This window comes from Dendropsophus ebraccatus, chromosome 2 (genome assembly GCF_027789765.1).
Source record: "Dendropsophus ebraccatus isolate aDenEbr1 chromosome 2, aDenEbr1.pat, whole genome shotgun sequence".
Classification (NCBI taxonomy): domain Eukaryota; kingdom Metazoa; phylum Chordata; class Amphibia; order Anura; family Hylidae; genus Dendropsophus; species Dendropsophus ebraccatus.
Window position 1 is genome coordinate 177,498,399 of NC_091455.1, and position 16,066 is coordinate 177,514,464.

Below are 16,066 nucleotides of genomic sequence, written 5' to 3' on the forward strand. Positions count from 1 at the left end.
TAAGTCTAAGGACACCTTCACGACTCCCCTGGACTTCACAGGGGAGGTCACAGGATCAGTGGCCATCCCTTCTCTTTGTAGACACAATAGGATTTAGATGAAGCTCTGGGGCATTTTGGGGATTGCCTATCCCCCCCCCCCCTTACTCTGGCCATGACGATAGAAATGACAGTCCATCTGAAGCATATACTGTACATGCTAATAAAGAGAAAAAAACACCTATGTAGAAAAAACTGAACCTCCATAACTTGTAAACATATCAAAAAATACTTTATTAAATAAAAGGACATACATTTAAAAATCGTACAAAACAGTGAACTGCGACTGAGAAAATATGTTTAAAAACCAACAGGAAAAACATACAGATGAGGGGTGCAACTGTCAGGCAATGTTTGGAGAGTTGATCCAGGACCCAGTACAATTTATTGGTATACTACCATAAGCTCACTCTGAACCAACTCTGTCAACACAAAAGGATTATACAAAAATGAGTTGTCTTACCCAAATGGAAGTAATGTACCAGCCGGACAGTTGGGGGCAACTGTCCGGCTGGTACATTACTTCCATTTGGGTAAGACAACTCATTTTTGTATAATCCTTTTGTGTTGACAGAGTTGGTTCAGAGTGAGCTTATGGTAGTATACCAATAAATTGTACTGGGTCCTGGATCAACTCTCCAAACATTGCCTGACAGTTGCACCCCTCATCTGTATGTTTTTCCTGTTGGTTTTTAAACATATTTTCTCAGTCGCAGTTCACTGTTTTGTACGATTTTTAAATGTATGTCCTTTTATTTAATAAAGTATTTTTTGATATGTTTACAAGTTATGGAGGTTCAGTTTTTTCTACATAGGTGTTTTGTTCGTAACTAGAACCCGGTATTATTACTTTAACACCACATCCCCTTCTCAGTTCTTACAATACATATAGACTGTAGTGTAGGGGAGATCTGCTATATCTTTGTATTTGCAAATGCTAATAAAGAGACTTCCTGGCATTGTCACATTTGTAGGTGCATAGATTATTGATTTGTGTCACCTTAGTTATTACCCATCCACCAGAGAATAGAAAGTGGTGCATAATTCATAAAGTTTTGAAATTTTTATCTTTGTAGCTGTTGCTAAAAATAAAAAGAGAATTGTGATATTCCCAGAGAGATAAATTAGACATGCAATACAGACTGCAGAAAAGTATGTTGACCTTGATGATGGGATCAGAAAGAAATATGGATATAATATTCATAAACTTCACAGCCTAGAATTATTCATGCACAGCCACTGCCCAGTGAGAATACGGCTATTTATAAGTAAAGATTTTGACAGCAGAATCTTTGAAAAGAATAAGTTATCTTATGTGAATGCATTTCCACCTAGCTACCAAGTACATTGCTTATGTCACAGTTATTATCACTACTAACCAATAGTGCGAACCTTATTTATATGGTTATAGATCATCTGAACTACTTATTTCTTAATATCGTACAAAATATAATTATTTTATCTTTTAATCTTATTCGATCATTTTTATATGTCAGGTCATTATTTGTTTTGCTTGCTAGATAACTGATCAAGGCTATGTAACCAATAGAGATGAGCGAACATGTTCGTAAATGTTTCTATGCTCGTACGAACATGATGCTAATTGTTCGTGTTCGCCGTTCACGTACAATTTGTTTGATGATCGAAATGGTTATGACGATCATTTTCGAACATATTCGAACTTGTGAATGTAAGCCACTGCGTAATTTACATTTTTGCGCCTGATAATCTGTAGCATGTGCGTAACTCTAGATCAAAACGTATGAAATCTGTACGCAAATGAGAGCAAATGAAATGCGTAAATGGTAACATGGATATATATATATATATATATATATATATATATATATATATATATATATATATATTTATATATAAAAATAGATAGATAGTACTAGTACAGTATAACTTCTTTAATTATATCTATGCCAGTCTTACATTTTAAAGACTATGGGAGAATTCATCATGGCTGTGCCAGGCATTGTGGAAAAAAGTGTGACTTTTGCTGTCTCACATTTGGAGGGACATGCTCAACCTTTGCACCTCTTTACTTCTTTATATAATAAATTAACTTACATTGAAGGGGTATCCTGGCCAGTTGGATTACATGCCCAAAGTTTTCTTATAGTGTAACTTTACTTGTATTTTAAAATCTGACATCCTTGTGTGATCTCTATGTACTCACCCTCCCCCAGGAGTTGTTCCTCTTCCATGTTGACCCCTCTGTTTGCAGTCCTCCTCCCCCCCGGAGGCAACATGTCAGATATTGAGAGCTCAGGTTTGGCTTGAGAAAACCTTACTATTCAAGTCAAGCCTCCTGAGTAGAAGATGTGATGAGTTGGTGAGGAAAGGAGGTGGAATAGCAGAGGCTGCAGAGAAGTGGGGCCTTCTGAGGTGGATGGTGAGTACTCTGGGATCTTACAAGGGCTCTTCAATCTATTCAATTATAAAACAACTTTGGGCATGCAACTTAATACCTACCATTTATCTTACTGTAGTATCTATTCAGTAATTATAGGATAGTGATACAGAAAGCATCTGTCTATTTCCCAACAGTGCAGTTGACCTGTGTATTACTTGTAATAGAATTTAATAAAATTAAGGGCTAAACATTTTGTATGGTCAGACAATGTTGGTAATATAGACAATGTGTTAATATATAAATTGAATGCTATAGGTATAAATAAACATGTTTATAAAAAAACTTGGTATATTATCTGCTTAAAGGAAAACTACCAGCAGGTTAGAAGCTGGTATGATCCTATAGCGCATGCAAGGCTGAGGATGAAGGTAAGTTTCTTACCGTGATCCTTGGCGCCTTTTTCAGGATATTTGTAATTTAATCCATATGCTAATGAAGTATTTTGGTGCACTGGGGTCGGACTACGGCCCCCAGTGCACTGATACACCCCGACCTACAACCCTCACCTAATTATTCGATTAGTGCTTTGTTCTGTAAATATTTGTTATATGAGGAGGGCGGGCTGGCCTGGGGGGGGGGGGGGGGGGGGGGGATGGTTGCACTGAAGGTAAGTAGTCCTGCTCCTAGTGCACCAAAAAGCCTCATTAACATACAGATCTACAAATATTCTGAAGACAGTGCTGAGGATTAAGATAAGAAATTTACCTTCATCCTCATTGGGACATATAAGCAGGTTAGATTCTTCAAACCTACTGACAGAATTTCCTTTAAAGGACACGTCCGGTAAAATTTTTTATTGAAGTATTGTATTGTCCCCCCAAAAGTTATACAAATCATCAATATACACTTAATACGGGAAATGCTTATAAAGTGCTTTTATCCCTGCACTTACTACTGTATCAAGGCTTCACTTCCTGGATAACATGGTGATGTCACGACCCGACTCCCAGAGCTGTGCGGGCTGTGGCTGCTGGAGAAGATGATGGTAGGGGGGGCACTTAGGGACACAGGGCACTGGAGGGACACTGAGCATCCCTTTGCCATAATCCTCTCCAGCAGCCACAACCCACACAGCTCTGGGAGTCAGGGCATGACATCACCATTTTATCCAGGAAGTGAAGCCTTAATGCAGTAGTAAGTGCAGGGAAAAAGGACTTTATGTGCATTTCCCGTAATAAGTGTATATTGGGGATTTGTGTAACTTTTGGGAGGCAATACAATACTTTAATAAAAATTTTTGCCGGACTTTTCCTTTAATCTTGCATATGGACTGTAGTGATTTGGTCCAATAACACAACACCATATCTGTACAGTAGGCGTATCTTACATTCCCTGTACTTTCCTGCCTGTCTCCTATTCATTAGTATAAACATAGCAATAGTATGAAGGGAAACTGGAGGAAATTCCAAAGTGGGCGGTCCCAAAAGTTGAGCCCTCATCTAACTTACCTGGTTTTACAAGTAAACTTAAGTTTTTATTGGATAATTGCAAATCATCTAAAACATGTTTATCTAATGTAGATAACTCCCAAAATAATTATATAATGTATTTGTTGTCTTCTCATGAAATATGGTTACTACATGCAGCTCCATTTTGCTAGGAAGTTTTGCTCATGGGATTCCATCTAGATTATCCATCCATTTAAAAACACAAGTAATATTAAATATTAAGTTCAAAGGGAATACTTTTCCATTCACTAATGTCTTAAACAAATGCATGGAAAAATCCATTGGTCTATGTTGACCAGACGGAAAAAGTTACTTAACAGACTAATAGATTTCCCCTTCCGTGAAGAAGACTAATCTAATTAATTAACATAAGAGAAAGGATGTTTTTCACTGGAAACTTGAAATGAAAAAAATAAAATAAAATAAACTGTGCAAAAATTGCTAAATATTCCAGATAGTAAAAGTACCCTATTACTATCCATGTTTGGTTGCTTCAGCATAACTTTTTTTTTTTTTTTCTCCATATTTTAGCAGCCCTGTGTGTTCAGGTTGGATAAACTGGATAAAGTGCTGGTTTCGTGCTAGGTTTTATAGTGGAATATGTTTACTTTTCTTACAATGTAAGGCTATGTTCACACTACGTAAGTTTTGTAATAATCAACAATAAATTGACAACAATGGCCGTGATTACTATGGAACTTATGAAGTGCTGCCGTCTATGGAATCCCGGCCGGAGTGTATACACATAGGGGGACATTCCCCCCCCGTTCCGCCCCCTCCTCGCCTCCTCTCCGCTCTCCTGGTGTACTCGACCGAAAGTGCAGATTTGAGAATATTTTATTCGCAAAACGGCTATTTGCGAATAAAATTATACACAAATCGGCACTTTCCGCCGAGAAAACTGATTTCGCCACTTGATACATGTCCCCCATAGTATACACTCTGCCTGGGATCGTTAGCGGCCCCGTAAAAATCTGACATGTCAGTTTTCTGCCGCTGCAGAGAAGCTGTCAGTGCACACAATGAAGGGTGCAGCTCCGGCTGCACGCTCCATTGTGTGCAGTGGGGAATTTGGATGCAGGCGCACACTGATGCGCCCACATCCAAATTCAGAAGAAATGAAGATCATCTGGCTGGTACTGCAGTGGGAACATAGCCTAATTTACCATCTATTTCTCTTGTAGCACCTTACACAATTTCTTTTTACTTTATCCTAGAATATTATGCAATTTGTAATTTTCCAAAATAAATGATGAGATTTGCCTTCCCATCCAGCCGGTATTCTTCCTGTCTGCCTTTACATTTGCTTTCTCCTCTTGTAAAGTGCTTCTCCATTATACAGAAACATATTGCAAAGTACACTATGCATTAGTGAATTACCATCAAAGGCTTACACAAGGGAGTTTAATCCCTATTTATATAATATTCTGCATTTTCTTTAAGCAAGCCTATGATCACTACATCAAACTACATTAGAATCTGTCAATTATATAGTACAATAGATTTGATAGAGTACAATTTAGATTTTCAGCTTTGGGTTGAATTCTCCTCTGTTCACACATATTTTTGTCGGTATTTTTAGCCAAATTCAGGAGTGAAATCAACAGAGAAGAACTATCATGGAAAGAGTTAGATCAACACTGTGTTTTTATTGTCCTTTTAACATATCCGTTTGGTCAACCAAGTTTTTGTGTATGCTAAAAAACAGATCCGTTTCAAGCCGCTTTTTAAGTCAATAGAAAACATTGTAACGGATCACATACAACTGCACCTGGTTTTACCATAGGTCTTTGGATCTGTTTCTTCCAGAAAGCCCCTAATACATAGGGTGGATAATCGGGAGCTCTCGAGTGCCGACCTGTCAGGTCAGCACTTGCTTGCTGCTCGTTCCCCGCTCGCTACCGGTGCTAAAATAGCGAGTGATTAAGTCAGGGGGTACATGGGGAGCTGCAGGTGGGGGTGGGGGGGGGGGGTGGTGCCCATAGGAGATATCGGCGGTCTGCTGCCACTACTCCTGTTACACAGAACGACGGCAGCAGATCGTTGCTATCCTAGTTGTTAGCCTTTCGACAAGTTGAAACACGTTGAAAGACAACGATTAGCCGACAATGTGCATGTCGGCTGATCATTGCCTTTTATAACACAAAGCGATTATCGGCCGAAAAATTGGCCAAATACCACCGAAAATCACTTCATGTAATAGGGCCTTAAAATGAATTTGTTAGAGAGCAAAAACGCAGTGGCGCTCTAGCCTTACATCTTTTTTGTATTTTCAACCCACTCCATGTTTTGGCTAAAAATACTAAGCAAACATGGCCCAGATTTATCATGGATTTTGTGCATTTTGGGCCTTTACTTTTTTGGGGGGTGAATATGCTTGATTTGAGCCCTTTTTCTCTGACGTTGTGCTATTCAGGAATAAATATTTGGCAGTCCAATATATTTTGGCTGCAATAGTTTTTTTAGTTTTCACCTAACTGAATGTGAACCAGTTTTTTAGACTGTGCAGTTGTATTATACCAGGAATGGTGAACCTTCATCCCTTGAACTGTTTCAAAACTAGAAATTGTCATCATGTGTGGACAGCTAAAGCTTTGTCTGTTTAGGCATGATGGGAATTGTAGTTGTGCCACAGCTGGAGGGCGGAAGGTTCCCCATGTCTGCATTAGACTAATTTATTGTTACTCAAAAATGCAAAAATTGCACAAAATCCCTGCATCATCATTTGTCACCTCCTGGCTAGGTGTAAAGTTTTTGGGCAAGTGCAAAAAATTGTGTGAACGCAGCCTCTAGCTGGACATATTATGGGCATCTTTGCACCCTGAAAATTAGAGATGAGGCTGGAGAAGATAAATGTAGTCCTGGGGCTGCCTGGAATACATGGATACGTCTGTAGGCCAAATTCACACTATCTATAAAACTGGCTGTTCTGTGACATGGCTATATGAACTTTATTTCTTTTTAATTGAGACGTAGGCACATTCGGGCGTGCCCACATTCCAATTACCCATAGCACACAAAGTATAGTGTGGCCGGAGCCGCACTTTACATTGTCTGCTCTGTCATTCTTGTGCGGCCACTATTTGGTGTCAGTTTTCGGTGTGAAGTGTATGCACCCTGGCTGGGATTCCATAGCAATGAATGTGATAGGTAAAGTCATTAAATAACGGGCGTGGTTGCAAACCTGCAACTACAGCCGTTGTGTATCTATTTATATGTAGTGTGAACTTAGCCATAGGCTGCATCCATCTTCTCCTGCCCTGGGAGTGAAATGCCGAGGATTTGGGGTCTTGCGAACCCAAACCTACCGTACTGTAAATTCGCTTGTCTCTACTGAAAATGTTCTCTCAATCATGGGTCTAGATTGCCATAAGGAAGTCTTTTCAGGCCACTAGACTGTGATTGAGCTAAATTTCTGAAATGGGCTGTACATAGTCTTTATTATATTGCTAAATAATTTAGTAGGTAGTTTATATTATTTGGAGTTTTATTGTTTTTGCCTCTTGATAGTAAAAGAAAATATGTGTGTTTGTACAAATAGGATCATAGCAAAGTTTTTATATTATGCTGCTGAAATTTACTAATATGCTATATACTTAAAACACTGACATACCAAAGAAAGATACAGTAGTTGAGGCGACTCTTCTTTCTTTTTTTGTAGCTCTTTAACTTTATCGACAATTGAAACAACTTTCACTGTGGCTACAGGATCTGGGATTCAGTCTTTATTGGTCACCATGTCTTCTCCAACCGTGAGCTCTACAGCACAACCAGGTCAGCCTTTTATTATACTTCTATATGATTTTACATGCAGAATGTGTTATTCTAAACAATGGAAAAAGAGGGATTTCATTGAGATGAAACTACAGCTACAAATGTGTGATGTAAGTGGAATGTAAGTATTGGTCCATGGTCCAGCAGCTGTCCTGGTCTCCTCCTCCTGTTGCAGACAGTAAGGCTGGATACCCTATGAAAGAATGGGGACACCGGGCCGATCAGGCTCAGTGCCAGAATTCAATATTAGTATTGAAGGGCTGTCTGAACAATCCAGCATTAGGACATTAAATCAGTAACAAGGAGCCCAGGTAACATCAAACATTGTGGGCAGTCCTCTTAAATTGTTTAACTAGTTAGCTTTGTCCAGTCCATGGGCAATATAATGTACATTTTTATGAATACAGTGGTACCTCGTTTCTCAAACTTAATTGGTTCGGGAAGGCAGTTTGAGAACCGAGCAGTGTCTTCCCATAGGGAATAATGTAAATGTGTTTAATTGTTTCCAGCACCCACCGATAATTATCTACAGTACCCATATATTATATTGTACAGTACCCAATTTAATCTCTATAGTACAGAACAGCCCTATACTGTACAGTACATTATACACAAGAAACATTCAACCAGCAATTATAGTACAGTAGTCACTAACTCCTCACTCATCCTTTACTGTATAGAGCCCCCCCCATCCCAGCACTGTAACATATATGAGATGGCGGTGCACTGACTGTACTACTAGTGTACTGTATATGCCCTCCAGCAGTCTTATACAGTACTGTGCTGGGTTCACACACTGTATACTTCAGGCAGTATATGGTCCTCAAGTCAGGTCCTCATAGCAACCAAAACCAGGAGTGGATTGAAAACCCAGAAAGGCTCTGTTCACACAATGTTGAAATTGAGTGGATGGCCGTCATATAACGGTAAATAACTGCCATCATTTCAATATAACAGCCGTTGTTTTAAAATAACAGCAAAAATTTGCCATTAAATGACGGCCATCCACTCAATTACAACATTATGTAAACATAGCCTTTCTGTGTTTTCAATCCACTCCTGGTTTTGGTTGCTATACAGCCTCACAAATACAGCCTCAAATATACATAGTGTGAACCCACCTCTGTACTGTATGTGAAGCCTCACCAGGTACACCAGGTTTGAATTCTGTAAGTTACTTCCAGGTAAATTTTCGTTTGAATACTGCAGTATTACTGTACTTCAAGACTGGGAGCCCAAAAAGTGTTTGAGAACAGAGCAGGAGTTTGAGAACCAAAGCAAACGTTCCTTGAAAATACTGTTTGAGTTCCAAGCAGTTTGAGAACCGATGTACCACTGTATTCCCACAATAGGGAAAGGCAACAGATTGGCTTGGAAAGGCTTGTAGATGATAAACTTCTATGTACTGAGTCACAATATTCATAGAAAGAGGGCAAAACTATTCAAGTACTAAAGGATGAAAGGAGTAAATTTACCATAGAGAAAGGAGATTCTTATGTATTGTTCTTTCATTGTGTCATATTTCTAAGGGACTCTAACCTGCTGGTATGTTTCCATAACGCTGGGGTAGCGGACAATGAAGGTAATGTTCTTACCAGCCCTGCTTTGGGTAAATGTTCAGTTTGATTTCTATGTAAAGCAGGCGGTTTGGTCCTCTGCGGGTGGGACTACTGATCTGCCCTGCCGGCCCACCACTCCTCATGAATATGGAGGCGGCAAACATCACTGCAGAGCACTGGATGAATATTCATGAGGAGGGGTGGGCTAGAGGTGTGGGTGGATGCACTAAGGGTGGTAGTCCCTCCCCCAGGGAACAAGCCTGCCTAATTTCCATATTAATTCAACTGAAAGTTTGCTGAGAATGGGGCTGAGGATATATGTAAGAAAATTACCTTCACTCTCAGCGTCCCCAGCGCTATGGTAGCATAACAGCTGGTAGAATCTTCTGAACTGCTGTTAGCTTTCCTTTAAGTCCGGAGGGATTTTAAGAACACTATTCATGAATATACAATAGAAAAATGATGAATCTGATCTGTTGTATATTTACTACTGTCTTTCTTTTTAGTGGCATACTGCCATTTATGTCATTTGTGTTGTGTATTGGCACCCACGTTAAAAATAGAATATTGCACAGAATACTTTATTTTTGGTCTTTAAATAGAAAAGACAGGTTTTCTCTGCTTTCCTACAGGGTTTAATAAAAAGGTACTGAGTCGTTCCACCTCAAATAGAACACTCTTTGGTTACTCCATCATCAGAAGTTGCTGTCACAAATGTGTTCCAAACTCAGGATTGTGACCGTAGCCTAACCGATAGATTGCTCAGTACTAAAACAGTTTGAATATACCAAGTTTGAACAATCATGTAATGTAAGGCTACATTCACACATCCGTAGTGCAGCCCGTGACCGGGGACCCGCGGCTGTGGCCCGCACTATGAATTTGCATCTGTAGTGCTCTGTGCTTTACGGAGCACTACATTGACGCTTCATTAGCGTAGCGATCCATGCTGCAAAATATGGTCCGCATTATAACATGTCCTTTTTTTTTTTTTTTTTGCGGCACGGATTTCGGCCCCTTCACACGTACGGACGTATGAACGGGGCCATTGAATACCATTGGTTCTATGTTCTGTCCGCAATTGCAGACAGAACAACGGATGTGTGATTGTAGCCTTAGCATTGGGAACTAGTACAATTAATTGGACACATGTGAGAAGCATGTATACAAATAAAGCCTACTGGGATGTAGCATCATCATTTCCAGTATGCAGAGTCACTGGCTTCTTACCGCAATACTCAACCCTGGAATGTTTCAGTGTACTAAGCTAAGTGTATAGGGAAAATCTATTAGAGAAATGTACTCCTTTCACCATACATTTTACTTAGTTTTAGTAATTGCGGGAAGAAACAAGTGGCATACAAAGAGTAAACATACGATTTAGGTAAGCAGGGAGTAAACAAATATTATGTATTAAAGGTAGGGGAGAGGGAAGATGGGACTGAACCACCCTGTAGCTGATCATGAGTAGTAGGAAAATTTAAATTTGACAGGAAAAATGGTTAACAAAAAGCATGACCAACTATAGCAGGGATGGGGAACCTTTGGGTCTCCAGCTGTTGCAAAACTACAATTCCCATCATGCATGGCCAGCTAAAGCTTGAGTTGTCCAGGCATGATGGGGATTGTAGTTTTGCAACAGCCGGAGGGCCGAAAGTTTCCCATCCCTGAACCAAAGAAAGTAAAATGGAGGAATGTGGTCAGGAGGAGAATATTTGGCTTTAGGAAATCTACCAAAAAAGAGTATCTGATGGGAACTAGGTTGAATATAGGTACAACATTGTGTTCAAATGAATTGAAATTTATTGTGTCAGTGACTCAGTTTAGAGGTCAACTTCTCGTTCATAATATACCAGGAGATCTTTCTCTTGACTTTTAAAATCAAATCCTCCATTTTTAGGCTAAGGTCTACTTGACTTGACAAAAGAGATGAAGAAATTGTTCTTTGATGCTCAGCGTACTGAGTTGTGGAGGAACAGCGATGTATCAAGTAAATAGTTTTCTGTACTTAAGGGCAAATGACAACTTAGAAAAGCATTTGAAGTCATATTATGGTGCAAAAACTTTAATAAAAAATAAAGTAAAATGTTAATATATGTTCAAATCAGGGAAGTAAGTCTCTGATGGGATGTATCAATCTTTTCCCCCCTCTCCTAAAGAAAGCTCTATGGAGACCTTTTGTACCATAATGTTTACACAGTAAGATAAAAAAAATGCTTTTCAAGGTCTCACTACCTTAAAAGCAAATGTCCCATCAGGTACATTGCTTTGGGTTTTTTACATTAACGGATCGGCGGTGGCGTCATCCTTTTCTTGAACCGCCGCCTGGTTCCCGCGCATGGCACAGGTCTTCTACCCGGCACCAGCTGGGCACCAGCGAGGGTGATTAGAATCAATGTAGCCGCGTCTCAGAGGACAGACAGTAACACTAGGGGCCAACCGGTTGGCTCCCAGTGCTCCGTGCCGGACTGATGCCCAGGAATAGACCAGTGCCTTGTGCCAGAACTATCACCAGCTTCCCTGTGCCAGTGCTGATCCTTTAATGTAAAAAAAACAGAGCAATGTATCTGATGGAACATCCTGCCCCAGCACTGGATTGCATTCCATGTTCCATCCCATGAAAAAGAATAGTCACAAATATTGTGATGCCAGTTGACTCCTATGAAACGGGGATACAGTTTCTTTGCAGATGTTTGGATTTTTCAAGCCGTTGGGATTATAAATATTTGTGTAATTCTTGTTGTTAGTGAAACACAGAACGTTTAGGCAAGTATTAAAAACAGCAATTTTGTTTGCTAGAGAGAAAAAGAAACAATCCTTTAATTAGCGGGTTTGTGTGATGCCAGCCAAACCAGAACGGAATGACTATTCTGCTAAAATCTGGAAGAAAAGACGGATGCAGCTTGTACAATCCTGTAATACCATGAAGACTATTCACCTAAGTGGGCAAATTTCTTTTTCGTCTTTGTAAAATCCATAAATAAGATTGTACAAATGGGCCTTTTCTGTAAATTCATCTGTGCAACAATAAATGTGCCGTCGTTGCAACAACAAATTGCCCTCTTAGCCATCAAAATCAGCTGATGGTTTCCCATTTTTTCAGTTGCACATCTTTTGCCCTTTGAGTGTTGCAGTAAATGAACTACAGCACAGATTATTATATTTGGACATACACATAAGATATGAATTGGCTGAAACTACTGCCAATAACAAGGAATGTTCATGGCCGCAGGAACGATACAGTGATGCTGATTGGAGCCTGTTTGCATCCAACAATTTTTTTTTTAGCTTGCGCTATTGACGAATCAACCCTTACATAGTTAGGCCGGGTTCACACAATGTATGACACAAACACACAGTGTCACAGAATGGCCAGTGTTATCCTGGCCGGTACTGCAGTACTAATTTGTAATGTAATCTAGTGCCGATCTGCTAGATCGGTGTTTGCTTATCGAACCTATTACAAGGCTCAATTGTTAGCGATGTTCATGCAACCCTTGCTATAGAAAATAATTTTGCTTACCTCTCCAGGCTCCCTCGGTGTGCTCCAGCCTGTTCCCTGCTCACTGCAGCCACTGCTGGCACACCTGAAGCCATCCCTAAAGTGACAGGCCACTCACTGGTCGAGACAGGATAGCGATGCGACCAGGGATTCGCTGAGCAGCCTGTTACTGCCCAGATAACTTTGGCTTCAAATATACCAGTGGGTAGCGGGAAGAAACCAGAAGGAGACCAGAGAGCGTAGAAAGGTTACTATAGTGTTTATTATTTTCTATACACTTAAATCAGCCGTTGACCGTGCACCTTCTATTACACAGAACGAGGCATGGTCTGTGACGAAAGATTTTATAGGCTATGTTCACACTATGTAAGTTTCCGGCCATAGCGCGTTCCGTGAATAAGCAGCCGGAGACTTACGTAGTTTGCGTATAATGGAAAGTATACAAAGTACGGCTGCACAGTTCACACTACGTACGAACTTACGCCCGGATCGTACTCGGCGGCGTAAAAAATGAACCAGACCATTGTTTGCGGACTAAAATGCAGTCGGACATATACGCAGTGTGAACATAGCCTTAAACTGGATGAAAGACAATGATCAGCTGGTTATTCTCTTTATTACACGGGGCGATACCCACTCTGGGTCCTTCAGCAGCAGAAGTCCAGCTTGAGTGGCAAAAAATCTAAAGAATTAGACAGTACTTTGACTCCTGAGTAGAGACGAGCGAACCTGGAGCATGCTCGAGGCGATCCGAACCCGAACTTTCGGCATTTGATTAGCTGGGGCTGCTGAAGTTGGATAAAGCCCTAAGGCTATGTGGAAAACATGGATATAGTCATTGGCTGTATCCATTTTTTCCAGACAACCTTAGAGCTTTATCCAAGTTCAGCAGCCCCAGCTAATCAAATGCAGATCGTTCGGGTTCGGATGGAGTCGAACCCAAACCCGGTTCACTCATCTCTAGTCCTGAGCATGGTCTAAAGCCAAACCTAGTGAGTAGCACAGTAGGTCTACGCCCATGGCCTTGTTGCATCTACCTTTTGGTCTAAGCCCATGTCTCACTAGCCTTTGACAATGTTATACATCCAGCACTGGTAAAGGCAATAAAATGAGTTTGCCAGAATGTGCACTATGTGCATTAGCTTTCTGACTATACATCAATAACGCTTTCACATACTCCTCAACTTTGTAACTTCCCACCCATGCTATCCTGAGTTGTCTGGAGTGTCTAGAAGGTCATTGCTCACTGTTTCCTGGTAATGCACCAACATGAAAGAACTGCTCATTCATGCATAAACTGCCAGGGGCAGGTCACCTTAGTGGCCAGTGATTGGCTGAGAGGGTATTTACTAAATGTTGGTACATCGCCAGGACGAGGGCCTGTAAACAACTATAACAGCTGGGTATCAGGCAAGTGTTTTTTTTTTTCTATTTTCACGCCACCTTGACTCTTTTTAAATTTACCTCTGTGACCTTTTCCCTTCGACCTTACGGAAACTGTTATTTCCAAATGAAAGGAAAATCATATAATTGTCTTGTGTATCAACAAAAAAAAACTGATATCTAAAGGACCATTCAGAGTTCTAGCAGTGTTTTAGAATGTTGAGCTGTATTTCCATCTCTTCTAAGCAATGCCTCCGGCTCCTGATACACAGCCACTTCATTTTAGACATCACTTGTGTAATCTTCTCACATGTATAAGAGAAGATCATTTTGATTGAATAACCCCTATTTCTGCCATTTACAGAAAAAAAAAATAGTGCTGCACCATGACAGCCAGAAAAATCTGCTTTTGTGTAAAAAATAAAGACAGACTTACAGAAGTGATACCTTTATCATCAGAGAAAAAAATCATTTGCAAGCAGGAAGTGGTGTGTTCTTCTCAGTCTGTGCTCTCAGAAAATTATACAGACTTGTAAAAACTTACTGTTAAAAAAAAACACTTGTTTTCCAGTACTTATCAGCTGCTGTATGTCCTGCAGGAGGTGGTGTATGCTTTAAAGTCTGATACAGTGCTCTCTGCTGCTTTTTATGGTTATTTTCTCCAGCTCTGGACAGTTCATAACACGGACAGAGGTAGCAGCAGAGAGCTCTGTGTCAGACTGGAAAGAATACACCACTTCCTGCAGGACATACAGCAGCTGATAGGTACTGGAAGACTTTTTTTAATAGAAGTAATTTACAAATCTGTAAAACTTTTTGACACCAATTTTTGTTTCGTTAGAGTACTCTTTTTAACAAATCTAAATCCTTAAATTTTTTGATAAAGCACATGTCATAAATTCCGTAAACTGTTTTTTTAACCTGTATCTCATGAAATATCTAAACTTAACCAAATTGCATGAAATATCTAAACTTGTGTCGGCACCGAAGTTGTTTGCGATAGCATTTATACGCTACAGCATTTGAATATTTTATGTTTCCAGCACTAAAATAATAGATATTGTGACAGCTTGCAATAGCTTAGAGCTGGAAGGGAAGAGGATATGCGGAGCACTAAACTGCTGAAATAATAGATGTGGTGTGTCATTTCATTATTACTGAAGTTATTATCCGTAGTATTATAATTATGCTGCTCACAATCCTGTAGCCAATACATCTCCGCTAATATAATAACCTCATAAAAGTTACCCTAGATCAGCAACAGTAGGGATATGTACTGTCAGGGAATTTAATGGTTCTTATTACAGAACCAAGATGACTGCTGCCTTTCAGAAACCATCTCAACTTTGATATAGTGTCGTACACTTGTTACAGTTACTTGGCTGGGAAATTGGAATATAATAGTCTTATGTAAGTTATAGCCATGATGTAGCTTAGTCACCAATACATTTACATAGGGATCATTGATGATACATGAGGATTCTTAGGATTGAAATGATTGTTTGTCTTGTCCTCAGTTGTCCTAAGGTGCCGGGGCTTGGGCATTGCTTTTGGTTGCTCTTCCATGTCTCATAAGTGGCACTTTTCTAAAATAAAACCATCTGGTTAAATCACCGCTGGGGTTTGGACCTGCTATTGAGACAATATTTTTGTCCCTTTATTCTCGGGTGGCTGACTCTCCGGGGCTCTCTGTGTCATCAGACATACAGTGCAGGAAATAGACCTGCTTGGTACATTATGTCAGTAGCTTTTGTTATTTGATAAAATAAAAAATATCTCTTCTTGGAACTTCATTTAGTTCACAGGAACGGCCGGTCCCAGGCTTGCTCTTGCTCTTGTCGCACTTCAAACGCTATTGAATGACGACCATTATTGTAAAACCACTAATCTAAGGAAGTGAGATACATAACTTGTGATACCAGACGGGCTGCTGTTAACTT

The 16,066-nt window shown here is 40.0% G+C and overlaps 1 protein-coding gene across 3 annotated transcripts in view; it reads left to right on the top strand.

Annotated features, from left to right (window-relative positions):
* HDAC9 (histone deacetylase 9) overlaps window positions 1-16,066 on the top strand; it is a 385,669-nt gene that overhangs the window by 26,461 nt on the left and 343,142 nt on the right. For all 3 annotated transcript variants that reach the window (XM_069958804.1, XM_069958805.1, XM_069958806.1), the window contains exon 2: window positions 7,570-7,682. In XM_069958804.1, coding sequence (XP_069814905.1) covers window positions 7,646-7,682 — 37 coding nt within the window. In that variant the 5' untranslated portion in view covers window positions 7,570-7,645. The remainder of the gene's footprint in view (window positions 1-7,569; window positions 7,683-16,066) is intronic.